At 42.4% G+C, this 19,137-nt stretch overlaps 1 protein-coding gene across 1 annotated transcript; it reads left to right on the forward strand.

Annotated features, from left to right (window-relative positions):
• Positions 1-8,081: 8,081 nt before the first annotated feature.
• LOC307097121 (uncharacterized protein) lies at positions 8,082-8,625 on the forward strand (the record flags this gene model as incomplete). The annotated part of the gene is made up of 2 exons (XM_079767101.1): positions 8,082-8,291; positions 8,371-8,625. 2 exons carry the CDS (start codon positions 8,082-8,084, stop codon positions 8,623-8,625), a joined length of 465 nt encoding a protein of 154 aa, XP_079623227.1.
• Positions 8,626-19,137: the final 10,512 nt, after the last annotated feature.

Here is a 19,137-nt window from a genome sequence, read left to right on the forward strand (position 1 = left end):
ATCTGCTTCTCTGAGCTCTCTAGCTCTGCTCTGCCCATCTGCTCTCTCTAGCAGACTTCTTCCCACTCCTGGTCAGTAACCTGTATGTTACTCCAGAGACAAAGAAGACTCGTTGCCAACAGTGACATCAATCATTTGGGTTACTGAAGGGCACAGTGTACTGTGTGTCCTTGCACCCTCGCATTGTATCTTGATCTGAATACGGTTCCCAGGCTCCGAGTCCTTGGACATTCCGATTAGGCTCATGCTCAGAGCGGCCTTTGGCCATTCTGGTGTATTGATAACAAGGCCTCTGTGCTCCCATTGGCCTTGGCTATTCACCCCTGAGTGATGAATCCGATCCAAGACTCTTTGGTTTAAACAAGAGGAGGACTGAAGAGAAACATTGATCAGCTGCCTCCTGTACCTCCCCTACTGGGGATTCAGCCCACAAACTGGGTATGTACCCTGACCAGTATTGAATTCTTGATTCATGGGTCCATGCTCAATGACTGAGCCACACTGGATGGGCAATACTAACTTTTAAAGAACATTTAATAGCCTGTGTGGATATCTTCTAAATTTTACAAGAATTAATCCAACCCATACATCAGCATAGTACAAAATATTGTTAGTGTTAGCAAATAAATCCCTTATTTTTAAGAAGGGAAAAAATGAAGAGAGCCAGAAAGCATGCTTACTCCAAAATCACCCCCTAACTGCCCCCCTGCTGGCCTGAATGGCCCCTAACTGTCCGAAAGTTACCAAGTTTTCATTGTGTAACTCTATTGGCAAGAGCAAAAGTGAGCTTTTTGGCTACTCCCCACACGCCCCCCCCAAAAAAGTTAAAATTGTATAAACAATACTAGAGGCCCAGTGCACAAAATTTGTGCATGGGGGGGGTGTCCCTCAGCCCAGCCTGCACCCTCTCCAATCCAGGACCCCTCGGGGGATGTCTGACTGGCGGTCAGACATCCTCTTGCAATCCGGGACTGCTGGCTCCTAACCGCTTGCCTGCCTGCTTGATCGCCCCTAACCACTCACCTGCCTGCCTGATTGCCCCTAACTGCCCCCCTGCTGGCCTGATCACTCCCTAACTGGTCCCCTGTGGCCTGGTCGCCCCCTGACTGGTCACCTGCAAGCCTGGTTGCCCCCTAACTTCCCCCCTGCCAGCCTGGTCACCCCCTAACTGCTACCCTGCCGGCCTGATTGCCCCTAACCACTCTACCTGCCTGCCTGATCACCCCTAACTGCCTCTGCTTGCTGGCCTGATCATCCCCTAACTGCCCCCCTGCTGGCCTGGCTGCCCCCAACTGTCCCCTGCTGGCCTGGTTGCCCCCTAACTGCCCCCCTGCCATCCTGGTTGCCCCCTAACTGGTCCCCTGCTGGCCGGCCTGATTGCCCCTAACCACTCTACCTGCCTGCCTGATTGCCCCCTAACTGCCGTCTGCTGGCCTGATCACCCCCTAACTGCCCCCCGCTGGCCTGATTGCCCCCTAACTGGTCCCCTGCCAGCCTGGTCACCCCCTAACTGCCCCCCTGCTGGCCTGGTTGCCCCTATCTGCCCCCCTGTTGGCCTGGTCACCCCCTAACTGCCCCCCTGCTGGCTTGGATGGCCCCTAACTGTCCGGAAGAAAGTTGGACGTCCAGAAGATGTCCAGTTGACCTGGTCTAATTAGCATATTACTCTTTTATTAGTATAGATATGTGAAAAGGTCAAGGGAATATGCTTATAAACATGTACTTTTTAAATTTTTTATCTACATAAACAATGTTCCTATGAGAACTTGGTTAATCATTTCTGAGACACACATCTATTGATTATCATGCTGTTTATTTGTCTTTTCTTCTGAGCTATGGGTATTTAGCAATTTCTGTCAGTCTACAAAAACTCTGTGTTGTGCAGCATCTCTAAAATTCCATCTATCTGTCCATCCATCCATCCATCCATCCATCCATCCATCCACCCATCCATCCATCTTCAACACACTTTGGACACACCGTTAACTAAGCATTTCTCAAAACAAGAGGTCTGCAGACATACTGTTATGACATTCTTAGAGTTCACGTTTGAGGAATACTCACTCCTCCCATGTGTAGGAGCAATCCATTTCCTGGTGATTAACTTATTGAGAGTAGTTCCTTGAATGATAATATTGGATACTACTTTTTTAAATACCTTCTACATACTAAGCATTATACCAAGTGTATTATTTTCAATATCTTTAATCATGGAGGGTAGAAATTATCATGATAGCTATTTACAGATGAAAGAGAACAAGGCTCAGAGAGGCAATTGACAAGCACAGTAGAGGCTTATAACTTGTTTTAGCTTGTGAATGAGCAGGAATTCAAATCCTAGTCTCTACAACAGAAGTGCAGAAGACAAGCACGAAGGCAAAGCTAAGAGGAAAACAAAAGGCCTAAATTGCCTCATGGGTCATCTATATGGGTGTAAGCAGCCTGCATTTCTGATCAGAATTTTTTTTTTAATCCTTCCCCTGAGATATGTCTCATTGGTTTTAGAGAAAGAGGAAGGGGAAGAGAGAGAGAAACATTGATGTGAAGAAGAAATATCAATTGGTTGCTTCCAGGGGTCGAACCTGCAATGTAGGTATGTTCCCTGACTGGGAATTGAACCCATAACCTTTTTGGTGTATGGGATGAAAGACACTCCAACCAACTGAGCCACCCAGCCAGAGCTTTTTTTGTTTTGTTTTCTTTTGCTATTAGCCAGAGGCTGTGGTCAGGTCAGCTCTTGTTACAGTAGTGGTAGATTGCATTTTTATTCAAAAGATCCTGCCCCACCCTTTGAAGTGCCCCTCTTCATGGGAGGACTATACACTGATGCTTCCTTGAAATCAGGCGTGGCCCTGTGGTTTCTCTTGATCAATGATATATGAACAGAAATGACATGGACAGAACCTTTAAGAGGCAATTCAGGATCTGGTGTGATCTCTTAATCACTGCCATGATTCTGACAACAACCATGATAGGAACTGCTCCTGAAGGTTGAGTACCAGAGTACAGATGACACAGTGTATACCTGCCAAGTGTGTGATGGACAAGTAATGTCAGGGAGAAAGAACTCTTTGTTATAACTCACTAAGCTTTGGAGTCGTTTGTTATCATTGCTTTTTTGAGTCTTGATTTCTTCCTTTGTGAAATGGGATAATAATACCTGTTTGGGAGAATAAACTAAGAAAATGGTTTAAAAGAGCTGTTCACGATGGCATGAGCCATACCTGGTAGTTATTATTCAATACTCTTGTATTGAAACTTGTCTTTACCTAAACAATTAAGTAATCAGATATATCCAAGCTTTCTTATTTCTAAGATGGACTGCCATCCCCATGTAAAATTTGGCAGCAAAAAAAATTTTGCTATTTAAAATAATAATGGCAAAATAAATTGGTCCATTTTTCAAACATTAATAACTATGATATATCACGCAGTGTATTTAATGCTTGGGACACACACACACACACACACACACACACACACACACACACATACACAGATTGAGTCTTTTTATCTAAAGGACAGATAATATGGTGGACTCATTAAACTTTGGTGGTAATTTAAAACTTTGCAGTTATATTACCATCTAGTGGAATAAATCTAATAATCTAGGTACTATTTCTAAGTAGATACCTGGTTGTGTCTGCTACAAGGAATAAATACAGTTATTTAGTAATTAATAGCACCATTGATGTTAAATGTTTTTAAGTGATCATTTCAAAAAGAAAATCTAGTTCTACCACCACATCTTATTTACACTACAAATTTCTCCCATTTAAAGTAGAAAGGTTTAACTTTGGTCCAACCCAAATCTAAGGACACCAAGTCCTCACCACTAAATTAATGAATTGATTATAATTTGTTATACGTAACATGGTAGTGGGCACACTCATCATCAAGTTCTTAGATGGACATTTCTTTACCTGCAGGGACTGCATTTTATTTTTTTGCAGCCCAGACACATTATGAGTGCATTTCTGTCCCATCGGAAACCATACACTTGGAGCAAATGGGTTCCTGAAAGCCACCATGTGTGTCGAACCAACCGGGTGCAATGTGAGGAAGAAAGAGCATCGCCATTGAGACTTGGGGAATCTATGTACAGATTCCATTTCTATGGCTAAAAGACCAAAAATTATTCATTAAAATAAAAATGCTAATCAAGAATCTACTATGAACCCAGCACCCTGGTTTATAGAGAGCTTGTAGAAAGTGCCACAGATATTGAAGGTACATTCTCCGACCTCAGAGAACTCAGTAAACAGCTCTCTGAGCAAAAACTCCATTGTAAACATTCATTGTTATTACTGAGAACTGGGTGGGAGGAAGGAAAATCGCTTCACTGCGTCCTGGAAAGATTTACTGTGCAATGCCACGTTGTCTCTCACAGAAACCAAAACACAAAGTTCCCTGCCAGTCCAAACTGATGTCACTAAATTAAGTATTTGAAATGTGTGCTTTTGCTCAAATCCCTGTCAGCATTACCTTTTAGGAAAAGATCCACTGCAGCCGCCAGCAAGCTTTTAAAAATCAAATAAAATGAAGGAATTGTTTTGGGGTATAATGGTTTTGCTGCCAGTTTTTTTTCTACAAGATTAATAATTCAAGTGAAATACATAGCCAAAAAAAAATTGTGTGCTTTCTCTTATTTGAACAAATGTTTAACTAATTACCTGCAGATGTGCTGGAAGACCTGTAGAAGACGAAAATTCACTTACTCACTACCACTTCAGATGTGCATGCATCCTACGGCTCCCTTTTGCATATTAAGGAATTTAAAAAGTAAACATTTGACTTTTTAAAAATATCCAAATAAAGTCCTACTCAAACAAATGCAACGTGAACCAAAGTGTCCATTTTAGCAACCATTCCTGAAACAATATTAGGCTCTATTGACTGAAACTGAGCTGTCAGATTTGAAATAATCAGGATACTCAGGTCAAAGTAGACTTTCTGAATATACACAAAGGCAATAGTTGTAAAGAACATGTCTCTATCCAAAGAGAGGGGATTGTTAGGACTTGCATCAGGATGGTGACAGTGGCTATCTTTAAGTGGGGTAGGGGGTTGGATTCTGGATTATTTTAATTTTTTTCTTTATATGCTTCTGTTTTATAAATTTTCAGTGAGTTTGCATTGCTTTTAAGACCAGGAAAAGAGATATGAATTTAAATTATAAAAAGAATTAGATATTTGTGGGGAAAAGTTTTACCTCATTTGCCACAGCAATGATCTCCTCATTTTACTTCTGAAATGGCTTTTAGCTCTTTTCCTACCAAAAACTAAAATGTACTTGAACTTTTAATTTGGCTGCTTAGTCTTACAGCTTCATCTGTAGAATATGCCCTAAATATCATATGATTAATAGTGCTTGACTTCAGAGCTACTGACAGAGCTGTTTGACCTTTAAATAAGCCCTACCTTATTGGAAGCATGCATACAAGCCAACAAGGAATTTGTCCTCTCCTTCAGGGGCAAAGATGGCTTTTAGAAGGGCCATATATTCAAAGTATTCCGTAAAGCCTTTTCTATTATGGTATCATATAGGTTTTAACATGTGCATCAGATTAAAACTTAATCATAGGCCAATATTGGCCTGTGGCATTATAGATGTAAGCAATATGGTAATTGGTAGTCCTGCTCAGCCAGTGTAGATGAAGGAGGAAGTGGGGAAGATAGAGAGATAGAGATAGAGAGAGATAGAGATAGAGATAGAGATAGAGATAGAGATAGAGATAGAGATAGAGATAGAGATGATAGAGATAGAGATAGAGATAGAGATAGAGATAGATAGAGATAGATAGATATAGATAGATATAGATAGATATAGATATAGATAAAGATATAGATATAGATATAGATGTAGATATGTAGATATATCATACACACAATATTTTGTCTAAATAGAGTTTATCATTTTCAGGGAGAATATATTATTTGGTGCTTAAGTATCCAGTTTGTGAGCAATCCACAATCCCCAGCTATGTTCCCCTTCTCCTCTTCGGGATAGATGCCTTTTGGCCATTTTGCTCCTTGGGAATATTTCCAGCTATGGGTAGATAGGGGGGACAAAAAAAGTGAATTTTAAATTAGTAATTTGGCCTGCTTTCTATTAGCCTTGGGGAAGGTCTGTTGGGAAAAACAGTGAGAATTAAATTTGTGGCTTATTTGTCAGTCTCAATCATTTTTTTACTTTACTTCTAGTATTGCCATGGATAATACAGAATTAAATGCCACCATTTCTAAGCTTGACTTGTTTTTACTGAATATGTCATAAATATTCATTGATATTTATAGTAGAGCATATTCACAGTCATAACAAGTTTGGGTCCAAAGGTCCCTGTTTAGTTTTAACACAGCAGTTTTTGTGCTGTTTTCGTTTTCCAGCTGATCTGTGCTATACAAGAGTATATTGAGGATTTGGTACTTTTTGAGCACAGAAAGTTTTCCATTTCAACCAAAACTTCTAAATTGCAGAGGCAGCAATTTTGGGGTGACATGTACTAAATCTGTTATGCTCAGAGAATAAGCTTTATTTGAAAAAAAAAGCAAGAACATTTAGATATGTTATAAATTGTGATGGAAACTTTGAATGTTATTTCTATTTTCCAAGCAAACGTCACCACATGCACTGGTAGTTTTCTTACATCTGATAGCAAGTATTGTCAGACCAGGAAGATGTCCTACCTCAACAGGCACACACTCAGTGCGCACTCAGTCGATTCTTCCTATGCTTCTCAAAAAGCCCAGTATTGAATTACAAAAAGTAGTAAGCCTTTCCCGGAAGACTGCTGAAAACCATGTGGAATATTTTACCCTACAATGTGGTTGCGATTTAATGGCCTTAAATAAAATACAGTTGTTAGACAAACCCTGCTCATTGTCTTGTTTTACCAGCAAATCCTGGCACACATGTTTTACAGAGGCATAATGGAATTCATTACCACTGAGGGACAAGAGAGTTGTCGTTAAAGTCAGCTGTACTTTGGGTAGAATCAGTGAGCAAAAAGTAAACTTTTCAGTACTTTTTTATACTAAAGGATAAATAACTCTTGAGTATAGTCAAATGTAGTTAAAGTCAAGTCCTGATTATTAAATCTGAACCAAAATAAAGAGAAGTTACCCTGAATCATAAATATATTATTTGTTCATAAAATCATCCCAAATTTCCCATAAATAAATTGAAAAGCTGCCAATAAATAATGCAGAGAGGAGTCAAGATACATGGAGTAGGTAGCTTAGCTTTTACAGGTGTTAGGGTGTGGGCATAAAGGGAGTGGTAAAATCAAGGGTAACTACTTAAGGTTTCTACTTAAGCAACTATGTAGATAGTGGGGTGCCATTTACTAAGTGGGAGGAACAGGATTTGGGAGACAAGAGTGATGAAATGAAAAATTCAGTTTGGATATGTAAAGGAAGTCTTTAGATGTTTAAGTAGCAATATCAAATGAGCAGTTTAACATGTGAGCCTGACCCTTGCGGGAGAGACATGGGACGGAGATTTAAGTTTGTTAACTGTCAGCAGTAATTGAGGCTATCTCTCAGGGAAGGGGTAGGTAGACCAGAGAAGAACACGTAGGACAAATCCTTGTGTAACTCAAACAATTTAGAGGTTCAAGAGATATCTTGTGATGTTGACCTGTTACACATCACATTACTGACTTTGCATTTAGAGCTTATATTCTGCTAAATTGGCTCTCTTATTAGTTCTAGTAACTTTTGGAGTCTGTTGTATTTTCTATCTAGGTAATCATAGTGTCTGAAAAAAGATAAGCATTTTCTGATCATTATATTAATCACTTCCTTCTAAGTTTTCTTATCTTATTGAAGACACTAGCAGCTGTAGGACAATAATGTGGAAGGTTGTCTGAAGCTTCACTATTGAATATAAGTGCTATAGCTATTTGGAAGATATATTCTTTTTTTTTTTTAGGTTAAAAAGTTCTCTTCTATTTCCAGTTTGCTAAGTATCCTTTATTATTTTGTTTTTTTAAAACTTTTAAGATTAAAGTAGAACACAGAAAGAAAAGGGCACCGTGGTAGTCTGCTAATGGCTCCTAAAGATATGTTCAGATTCCATCATGGCATCAATGCAGAAACAACTGCAGAAAGAACTGTTGGCTTTGCAAAATGACCCACCTCCTGGGATAACTTTAAATAAAAAGTGTGTTCAAAGTTCAATTACACAATGGATTGTAGACATGGAAGGTGCACCAGGTACCTTATGTGAAGGCGAAAAATTTCAACTTCTATTTAACTTTAGTAGTCAATATCCTTTTGACCCTCCTCAGGTCATGTTTAGTGGTAAAAATATTCCCGTTCATCCTCATGTTTATAGAAATAGTCATATCTGTTTATTCATTCTAACAGAAGACTGGTCCCCAGCGCTTTCAGTTCAGTCAGTTTGTCTTAGCATTATTAGCATGCTTTTCACCTGCAAAGAAAAGAGACGACCACCAGATAATTCTTTTTATATTCGAATGTGTAACAAGAATCCAAAGAAAAGAAAATGGTGGTATCATGATGATACTTGTTGATGCCACTATTATCAGCCTCCTAACAGAAGATAGTTCTACTGAGAAAATGAGCACTTTGATCATTCAGTCTTTGAACTTTAACCTTTGACGGGAAGTGACCGATAGGCAATGAAGACTCTACTTCCTTTTACTGCATTTTTACTCATGGGCATTCTGGGAGCATGTTGATTGCTCATTCAGTCCAAGCAACTGACATGTTTTTATTAGTCATACAGTATTAATGCATGGAAATGTCAAATATAATTCCATTTTTTATTTTTTTAAGCTTTTGGGAAAGTTCCAGGTCCTCATGTATTGTGCAATAACAATGACTTCCTTGATGTTTTGAGATGTTCATTGCTGGCAATGGACGCCATAACAGGAAAAATTTCCATTAACTCCTGCCACCCAGTGATTAATGCATGACAGAGCCTATGAAATTAACGTAATGGTTCTCGTGGGATTATAAAGTGAGGGATCCAACATTACTTTGAAAGTCACTCCAACTTGTTTCTATTTGGAGTCTATGCACTGTGATCCTAAGGTTAACAGCATGAATTGAAATGCATTTTCAAAGGACTGTAATGAAAGATCATTGCATATTTATTGAACTAGAGGCCTGGTGCATGAAATTCATGCAGGGGGGCCCCCTCAGCCCAGCCTGCACCCTCTCCAATCTGGGACCTAAACCAGCAGTCGGACATCCCTCTCACAATCCTGGACTGCTGGCACCTAATCGCTTACTTGCCTGCCTGCCTGGTTGCCCCTAACTTCCCTCCGTTGCTGGCCTGATCACCCCTCACTGCCTCTGTGTGCTGGCCTGATCGCTTCTAACTGTCCCCCCTGCTGGCCTGGTTGCCCCTAACTGCCCCCCTCTGCCGGCCTAGTCACCCCTAACTGCCCTCCCTGCTGGCCTGATTACTCCCAACTGCCCCCCCTGCCAGCCTGGTCATCCTCAACTGCCCACCCGCCGCCGGCCTAGTTGCCCCTCACTGCCCCTCCTGCCAGCCTAATCACCCCCAACTGCCCCACCTGCTGGCCTGGTCACCCTCAACTGCCCTCCCTGTCAGCCTGGTTGCCCCTCAAGGCGCCCCCCCCACCGGCCTGGTTGACCCACGCAGCCTGCTGTTCAGTCGTTTGGTCATCCCTCACTAACCCCACTGCCGGCCTGGTTGTAGGCAGCAATCTTGTGAGGGTGTGATGGTCAATTTGCATATTATCTCTTTATTATATAAGATTATATAAGACTAGAGGCCCGATGCATGAAGATTCGTGCAAGAATGGGCCTTCCTTCCCCTGGCTGCTGGCACTGCCTTCGCTCTGGCTGGAGCCACCTTTCCGGCCTGGAGACACCTTTCTGCTCTGGCCCGGAGCTGCCTTTCTGGCTTCCCACACTGCCCAGAGGCCCGGAGTGGCTGGGGTGGTGTAGAATGCCTGCATCATCGCCATAGCAATGACACAAGCATTCCGGCCTGCCCCCGGCCGCTCAGCGCCTGCATATGCAAATTAACCCGCCATCTTTGTTGGGTTAATTTGCATACTCACTCCTGATTGGCTGGTGGGCATCACGAAGTTACAGTCAATTAGCATGATACTCTTTTATTAGGTAGATTGTTTATATCTACTGTCAAGTTGTTTTGACATGGAAGGTTTCAAGTAACATTGGCAGAGAGGTACAATATGTTATCCCTATGGTGAAAATAAATTTATTTGTTGTAAAAAAAAAAAAAGATATGTTCACATCCAAATACCCAGGATTTGCTGCTCTCCCATACTGCCGGCATTATTGGAATAAACAGTCATATATGATTCAACCCTGTCTCTGCTTAATTGGCTCAAGTAGTGACAGGCAGCCCGGACCCCTTGGTTGTCCAGTTATACTCTCAGCTCTTTCAGTCTCTGCAGCTGGATTGCTTCTGTCAGGTCTACTTGATGTGGAAAAGTCTTGCTGCTCTGTATTTGCAGATGACTCTCCTAACTTAAATCAGGTTTAATAGAAAAGTAAGGCATATGACAATTTCAAGAGCTCAGGTGTTGGGAGATTATAAGAAATTAAAACACCTCTTCTTGACTATTTGACTACTGTTACTGTTGATAATTTTGGTTAAGGCTAATGTTTTTTGAGTTTATATCAATTGAATATGAAAGGCCTTTATTTTATCTCAGCCAAAGCTGTCACCATGACTTCATCCTATTGCTTTTTAAACTCTTCTTCTTACATCACACTCTTTTTAAGTCCCTAAGGAGGGCCTGGCTGTGCTTTTATCTTTCAGGATATGCCATTCTTTTCTAATGCAAAATGATTTATTCTTATAGAGCACAGGAACTTGATTTAGTCTCCTCATGATAGTTGGGAAAAAAACAAAACCTGTCTTTCCTAAATATAGAATTCCAACAGAAGGAAAGGGGCATTTACTAGTGGACTGCAGAATTTTAACTTCTCTGTCCAGTTAGTCACCCTTTAAGCACTATGTCAGAGTCTTGACAATGCTGGATTACATCACTGTGGCACTCTTGCAAGACTGTCATATATGCTGCACATAGAAACTCCAAGTACACACTCACTGTGACCCATCTGGAGTCGCTGTGACTCCTGAAGAGGACTCTCTCAAAGCGTGTGTGGCCATCTAATTCTGGATTTTGAAGTGAAAGAAAACCCTCTCGCTTTCCCCTTTTTATTTGACATGCTAGATCACAGTCTCATGTGATGCTGGAGGCCAGTGTCCAGATCTTGCCTCCATGATGCGATGAGAATTGCTTGCTCTACAGCAGGAGTAGACAAACTAGCCAAATCCAGTCCACTGCCTGTCTTCCTGCACTCTGTGAGCCAGGAGTGTTTATTTTCTTATATTTGTAAATGGTAAAAAACAAAATCAGAAGGAAGGATAACATTTTGTGATATGTTAAAATTATATGGGCCCTGGTTAGAGCTCGGCCAGCAGACTGAAGGGACAAGGGTTCGGTTCCCAGTCAAGGGCACATACCTCTGTTGGCAGTTCACACCCCACCCCTAGCTGAGGTGCATATAGGAGGCAACCAATTGATGTGTCTCTCTCACGTGGATATCCCCCCACACCCCTCCACTCCACTCTGTCTGAAAATCAATGAGGGAAAAATATCCTTGGGTGAGGTTTAAAAAAATAAATAAAATTATACGAAATTCAAATTTCAGTGATTATGAATAAAGTTTTATTGGAGCATGGCCATGCTCATTCATTTATATATTGTCTATGGTTGCTTTCACTACAGTGACAGGATTAAGTACTTGTGATAGAAGACCCTGTGGCCCCCAAAGCCCGACACATTCACTATCTGGCCCTCTGCAGAAAGTTTGTAGACTCTGCTCGAAAACTGTAAACTAACCACTGCATGCAGTTCTCAGAGGGCATGAATTACTAGTAAAACCTCTACCAGGGGAGTGAAAAAACAAAGTAACTCCTCTGTGATGATTGGTGGTCTTTGGAAAACATAAATCTTTGTTCCTTTATAATTTCCTAACACATCTATAGCTTATTCCAAGAGAAGAATGTCTAATATATATTTACAACCATGTTCAGGGACTTAAAATAATCTAATCTAATAATAGAGAAATATGCAAATTTGTCTGTTACAGTGTCACGTCATGACCAGATCAGCAGGCTGTGACCCTGCCCTCTGCTCAGGCAGCTGCAAGGATCGGGGTAGGATAGGATACGATAGGCACAGGGATGGAAAAGGGAAGGAAACTGCATGAGGAAGGGGGTGGCGACTGCAGGGGGCGGAGCAGGTGCGCTGAGTGAGGGGCAGGGCACAGGCGACGCAGAGCAGGGAGACCCACTCAGATGTGGGAGGAGGGCAGTGGTGGCCATTGGCGGAGACGGAGTGGAGGACGGTCCGAGGCCTTCTGGGCGGAAGCACTCCTGCTTTGTGGCAGCAGCACCCAGGCCGCGCGGGCCTTGGCCACCCTCGCTGGGTCAGGCATCCGGAGCAGGGAATGGGAGCAGGACAGTGGCGGGGAGGCAGGGGGAGAGGGGGCGGCGAACACCTGGCTGGGGCTGAGCCCTGGGCTGGGGGTTAATGCCCCCCCGAAAGGAAGCTTTAAGAAGGGAGGGAGGGAGGGAAGAACTTTATAAAGGAGTCAGTAGAGAGCAGAGTTAAAGAGGGAAAGAGGATGTGTGAGTGAACTGTAGGAGCTATAATGACAATCAAGTATAGTTGTGTACTGGGGACAGATTTTAAAAGTAGGAGTCAGAAAAGAAAAAAGATAAATGATAGTGAATAATTAGGCAGGTAGATAGATATTAAAACTGTGGAAGTAAGTAGAGAAGGATGTGGATGAGAGAGAAAGAGGAAGGGAAGAAAAGTTTTAACCTTTTGCACTCAGATGTCAAGTGTGACTCGACACGGTTAGCATTAGAATAAAGGAATCAAGAAAAAAGCAAACAAGTGCAAAGGGTTAAAGGGGAGCCAGTAGAGCTTAAAATGAGAATGGGAAGAAGGAAGAAATGGGGGAGGGACAAAGCAGGTCCAAGGGAGGACGTGAAGAAAAAAAGTAAGGTGGGAAGGAGGGGAAAGGGGAGGGAGGGCAGGGGTAAAGATAAAGGAAAGAGGGAATGTGGGGAGGGAGGGAGGGAAGGAGAAAGATGGGAAGAAGGATGATGGAACAAAAATAGGAAATAAGGAGGAAAGAAAAGTTTATAAATGATGAGTCAGTAGGAAAAAGTGTTACATAAAGGAGAGAGAAAAATTGTGTGAGAGGGAGAAGCCAATAAGGAAGTCAAATACAATTGTGTGTGAAGGGGATAAGATTACAAAAAAAAAGTTAATAGGGGCGACCAGGCCAGCAGGGGAGGGCAGTTAGGGGGATCAGGCAGGCAGGCAGAGTGGTTAGGGCAGGCAGGCAGGTGAGTGGTTAGGAGCCAGAGGTCCTGGATTGCAGTGGAATCGGGCCTAAACTGGCAGTTGGACATCCCCCGAGGGCTCCCAGATTGGAGAGGGTGCAGGTTGGGCTGAGGGACCCCACCCCCCATGCACGAATTTCATGCACCAGGCCTCTAGTAAGAAATAAAAGGAAAATATATATATATATTTTGTGCATTATGATGTATGTAAAACAAGTCCTAAGAAATCAAAGACACCACATTCCTAAGAAACTCCTTCACTTATTCTAACTGTACTTAATTCTGTAATGTGCTTGAAAATGCATTCTATATGTACATATATTTCATATACATGTGCTTGTGCATTTAATATATAAAGCTTTCATGGAATAACAAGGCTTTGTTACTTTTTATTTTTTTTCTACTACCAGAGTGGCTAGATTTAAAATATCATTGAATTTTGGTGTAAGAGAAGAAGGGGCAAGGTTTAATAAAATACAGAATTAAGGCATCATATGTCAAGGATGTGATTCTCTAGACATTACCCCACCTAAAATTCCTACCACATATGTCAGGACCACAAAAGCATCCTACTCCAACACTCAGTACCTCAGAATATACCAGTGACATGAAAAGCTTCATAGTGTGGCCAATAGCCTCACCAGACACTATGTATGTTCCACCCATAATTACAGTTTTGGATATTTTTACTCCTCTTCCCTGGCGGGCCTCAAAAACCACTTCAAAGTTGTTTCTTCTCTAAAATCAACTTCTAGGGTGGTTAGTGAGATTGGCGATAGTGCACTGAAGTCCTCCCCCTGTGCTATAGCTCTAGCCCCACTCTGCATGCTCTTGAAATTCTACCTACATTGTATCAGCACTTCTCACACATAGGAATTCATCTTTGAATAGCCTCTGAGACTTCATCTCAAAGAAACTGGAGGTGTTGCTAAATCTCTTAGATGTATCTTTCACCCATGTTTAAAAAATCATCATGCTTTCTGCAAATGTTCACAGTCATGCCCTTGGATATAGTCAATACTTGTTATAAAAGCAACATGTAACACTTACAGTGATCAGAGTTTGATATTGAAGTCCAGACATCTATCTCTAAACTCGTGACAACTATGTCTACTTGGTCATTGTCACGCTGCTTCTGTCTTGGCCTTCTCTTGGATCTGCATCTACGTGGGTTCTCCCTTTTATCTGTTCCAGCCCTGGTTTTCCCAAGATCCCTGGAAGTCATCAACCAGAAATGTAAGATATGCCCATCATTCCTCTTTTATTCTCTATATATGTTCTGAGAAGTTCTGATTGCTAAATGCCTTTTTATATCTAACATCTTTCTTTATCCTTGTAACTACTATCTTAATTTGTCACCTTGGGGCTGGACTATGCAATTGGCTCCCATGTAGATTTTCTATTTCCCATACTCTGGAATCCATGAACTCATAAGAAGACCATGCATTGGCTTCAAATTGTCTCTAAGTCTTCCAAAATTGTGCTCATACCTGGTGTTTCTAATGATTAAAGAGTTAGAGGCCTGGAATGCTAGTTGTTCATTGATATGTAAGTGTCTTAGGGCCATCAGTTTGGTTTTGGTTGGCTGAGATACTATTATACTGGAGCAGGGCTGATAGTGACTAATTTCTTTCTGCTTTCTTTCTCTGCAGTATTGCCTTCAGGGCACTCACCACTTGCTCTAGTAGGCTGTAACTTCTTTTTTTTTTTTTCCAATATATATTTTTATTGATTTTTTACAGAGAGAAATGGAGAGAGACAGAGAGCTAGAAACATCGATGAGAGAGAAACACTGATCAACTGCCTCCTGCACACCTCCTACTGGGGATGTGCCCGCAAGCAAGGTACATGCCCTTGACTATCCACTGAGCCAAACCCATCAGGGCAGGCTGTAACTTCTTAAAGGGGGTGGTAGCATTTCCAACTACTTCACTGCAGTTGGAATGACTGACAACTTATTTAATTAATTGATAAATTGGTATGAAAAGTATGGGGCTGAAAGTTAGTAATGCGTGTATCTGATTTTAAAACAATTTTGAAATATGTTTATCTGTTAACATGCATATGAGTTTTAAAATCCATGGTTTGTTATACTTGCCATATGATTTGTAAATGCTTGAGTTTAGTTTGTTGGTGTTAAATGATCTGACTTGGGGTTTAGATGAAAAGTGGCATGGTTTATGAGTTAAAGATGAGGATTAAGAAGTATGTAAACATCAGAAAGGGTAATACCAATGTCACTGACATAGAAATGAGGGAAGAAGTTCCATGGTGATGTAAAAGATAAAGGAGATGTCTCTTTATTGTCATGCGTAGAAAAAATATCAAACCTGTGAATTTACTGATATTTTTATTTAGGAAAAAACTTAGTAAAAAAGAGAGAGGAATGATTTAAAGAAAAATATCAGGGAAACTGCAATGAGAGGTAATTAAAATGGCAAGCCATGCTGAAGTTGTAGGTGAATGATCGGAGTCCTGTTTAGGGGTTCAGATTAACCCCAAATGCCCATGCCCAACTGCAACATCTTGGCAAGTCCTATGGCTCATCAAGCTCAGCCTCTTTCTCTATAAAATAGCTATTGTTATTGAATTTGACATATTCTTATAAACATTAAATAAGGCCACATTCTAACATGAAAGTGATTTGTAACCCATAAGAATCTGTAGAAATAAATTGCATTGTTAAGTATGGTTAGAAAGGGAATGGTAATACTTTCATCCTTGATATGCTCTGGACCCTTCAAATTTTACAACAGTGTAAATGTAAACAGAGGCTGGAGAATATAGGGCGTAAGAGCAGGGGCTTTATAGTTTTAAATTAATTCAATATTGTATTCTGGCTCTGAATTATTTAACATCCTTTATTCTCAGCAATCTCACCTGAAAAATGGGTATAATTTTAGCACCTATCTCAGAACAATATTTCTCAGAATTAAGCAACACATATACAACTTTTGGCACATATATGCACTAACAAATAAAAGCAATTATAGACATTACTAGAGGCCTGGTGCATGAAATTTGTGCACGGGTGTGGGGGAGGGCGTCTGGCCTGCACCCTCTCCAATCCAGGACCCCTCAGGGGATGTCCAACTGCCAGTTTAGAGGCAATCGGGCTGGCAGGGAAGGGCAGGTAGGAGCGATCAGGCCTACGCCAGCAGTCAGACATCCCTCTCACAATTTGGGACTGCTGGCTCCTAACTGCTCATCTGCCTGCCTGCCTGATCGCCCCTAATCACCTCTGCCTGCTGGCCTGATCACCCCCAACTGCCCTCCACTGCCGGCCTGATCACCCTCTAACCACCCTCTCCTGCTGGCCTGATCGCCCCTAACCACCTCTGTCTCAGCCCCGCAACCGTGGCTTTGTCCGGAAGGACGTCCGGAAGATGTCCAGTCTAATTAGCATATTACCTTTTTATTAATATAAATTATTATTAAATAGGACAAACTGAACTAGAGTTCACAAATTGCCTCCCAAATTTCTCGTAATTCTGGCAAATTAAATAAAAAGTAGAAAATACATGGAGAACTCTAGCACAAAGTACTTGTAGAAATTCTCATAGAAAAATCTTAAAACAAGTGAACATTCCTAACAAGAGTTCTTTTTGAAACTGACAGCAAAAAAAAAAATGACCCCAGTACCAATCCTGGGAACATGAGTATAACATGTCACGGTCATCTTTCTGTGACTCATTGTAGCAGGAGTCTGAGATCCAGACCTCAGTTAGAAATTGACTAAAGAATATGAAGCCATGAGGTTGGTTGCCAAAGAGCTTTGAAAGAAAAGCTGGATACCAAAGGCCCACAAATATGTCATATTTCCAAAGCAAGTGTCCATATTTGGATATCACATGTAAATCTTTGACTTAAAACTATGTCAGCTCTGCAGAGCTAAAGAGCATGTTCTAGAGTTACTTGTAACTCTGAGTCCCTGATTCTATAATTCTACCTTGGTACCCAACGTCCTTGTTACTCACTATAAATCACTTGGATGCCCAGCCACTGGAAAGGAGACATTCCCAATGTTTGGCCAAATGAAGCATCCACAGCTCTGGGTTAAATGCTCAGTCTGTGATTTCAGACCGCCTGGGTTTGAATCCACTTTGACTCTCTACTTACAAGCTTCAGAGCCCTGGAGGAGTCCCCAGACACATCAGTCACTTACCTTTATGTGCCTCACCTGTAAATGATTTTCTGGTGGTGCTGTAAAGTTTCAATGAGTTGGCATTTGTAAAATGCTTATAATAGTACTAGAAGCCCAGTGCACGAAACCGAGCGCAAGCCGTGAGCCACTGTCAAAAGCCGCTCCTCCTTGCCGCTGGGAGCCAACTTTTTGCAGTAGTACCTCCAGTCAGCACTGAGGACATTGGGCAAGCTGGAGGAGGAACACATGGTGACCATTTTAGTGAGAGATACTGCCTAGCCCAGACCACTTTTCCAGCTCCACATTTGTGTCACAAAAGCAGTTATTTTAAAATCTGATCCACTGCATCAGTCTTACCTCCTTGGTTTGAATTTTCTGCGCTGGGAGCTGTGAGCTGCCCAGCTTCGCCACCGGGAGCTGCTGCTCATGGGCAGCAGGCAGGGGGCGGGGGGGGTGGGGGGGAACCGAGAGGTGCTCAATGCACCTCATGGTGACTGGTCATTTGGTCGTTGTGGTCGTTAGGGACACTGGCTTTTTATATATTAGACTAGAGGCCCGGTGTATGAAATTCGTGCACGGGGGGGGGGGTGTCCCTAGCCCAGCCTGCACCCTCTCCAATCTGGGAACCCTCGAGGGATGTCCGACTGCCTGTTTAGGTCCGATCCAGGACTGCTGGAGGCCAACTGCTCACCTGCCTGCCTTCCTGATTGCCCCTAACCGCTTCTGCCTGCCAGCCTGATCACCCCCTAACCACTCCCCTGCCAGCCTGATTGATGCTTAACTGCTCCCCTGCCAGCCTGGTCACCCCTAACTTCCCTCCCCTGCAGGCCTGGTCACCCCTTAACTGCCCTCTCCTGCAGGCTTGGTCACCCCTAACTGCCCTCCCCTGCAGGCCTGGTCTCCCCCAACGACTCTCCCCTGCAGGCCTGGGTCCCCCGCAACTGCCCTTCCCTGCAGGCGTGGTCGCCCCCAACTTCCCTCCTCTGCCCGCCTGGTCACCCCTAACTGCCCTCCCCTGCTGGCCTGATCGCCCACAACTGCCCACCCTTGCAGGCCTGGTCCCTCCCAACTGCCCTCCCCTGCTGGCCATCTTGTGGAGGCCATCTTATGTCCACACGGGGGCAGCCATCTTTGACCACATGGGGGCAGCAATCTTGTGTGTTGGAGTGATGGTCAATTTGCATATTACTCTTTTATTAGATAGGATTGTCACAGAGTAAAGCCTCCATAAATATGAGCTGTTTTCATTATAAGAAATTATTTCCCTAAACCATCAATTCTCAAAATGTGGCTGCATGGGAATCATCTGGAAGGCTTGTTAATACACAGACCCCCAAACCCACCCCTGCAATTTCTGATTCAGTGGGTCTGGGACAGAGCCAGAGAATTTGTATTTTTAACAAAGTTCAGGGTGATACTGATGTTGCTGGTCCCAGGACCACCCCTTGCAAACCACTGCCCTAAAACATTTGTTTTAAATTCTCACCAAAAGCTTAACTGCAGTCCAACTAGAGGGAGTGAAAGGTCATTTTAATTACTTTAATTAAGTGTTATGAGTCAAAGTACGGGGAGCCCTGTCTGCAATTGCACCAGGACT

Source organism: Cnephaeus nilssonii (genome assembly GCF_951640355.1).
Source record: "Cnephaeus nilssonii genome assembly, chromosome: 3".
Classification (NCBI taxonomy): Eukaryota; Metazoa; Chordata; class Mammalia; order Chiroptera; family Vespertilionidae; genus Cnephaeus; species Cnephaeus nilssonii.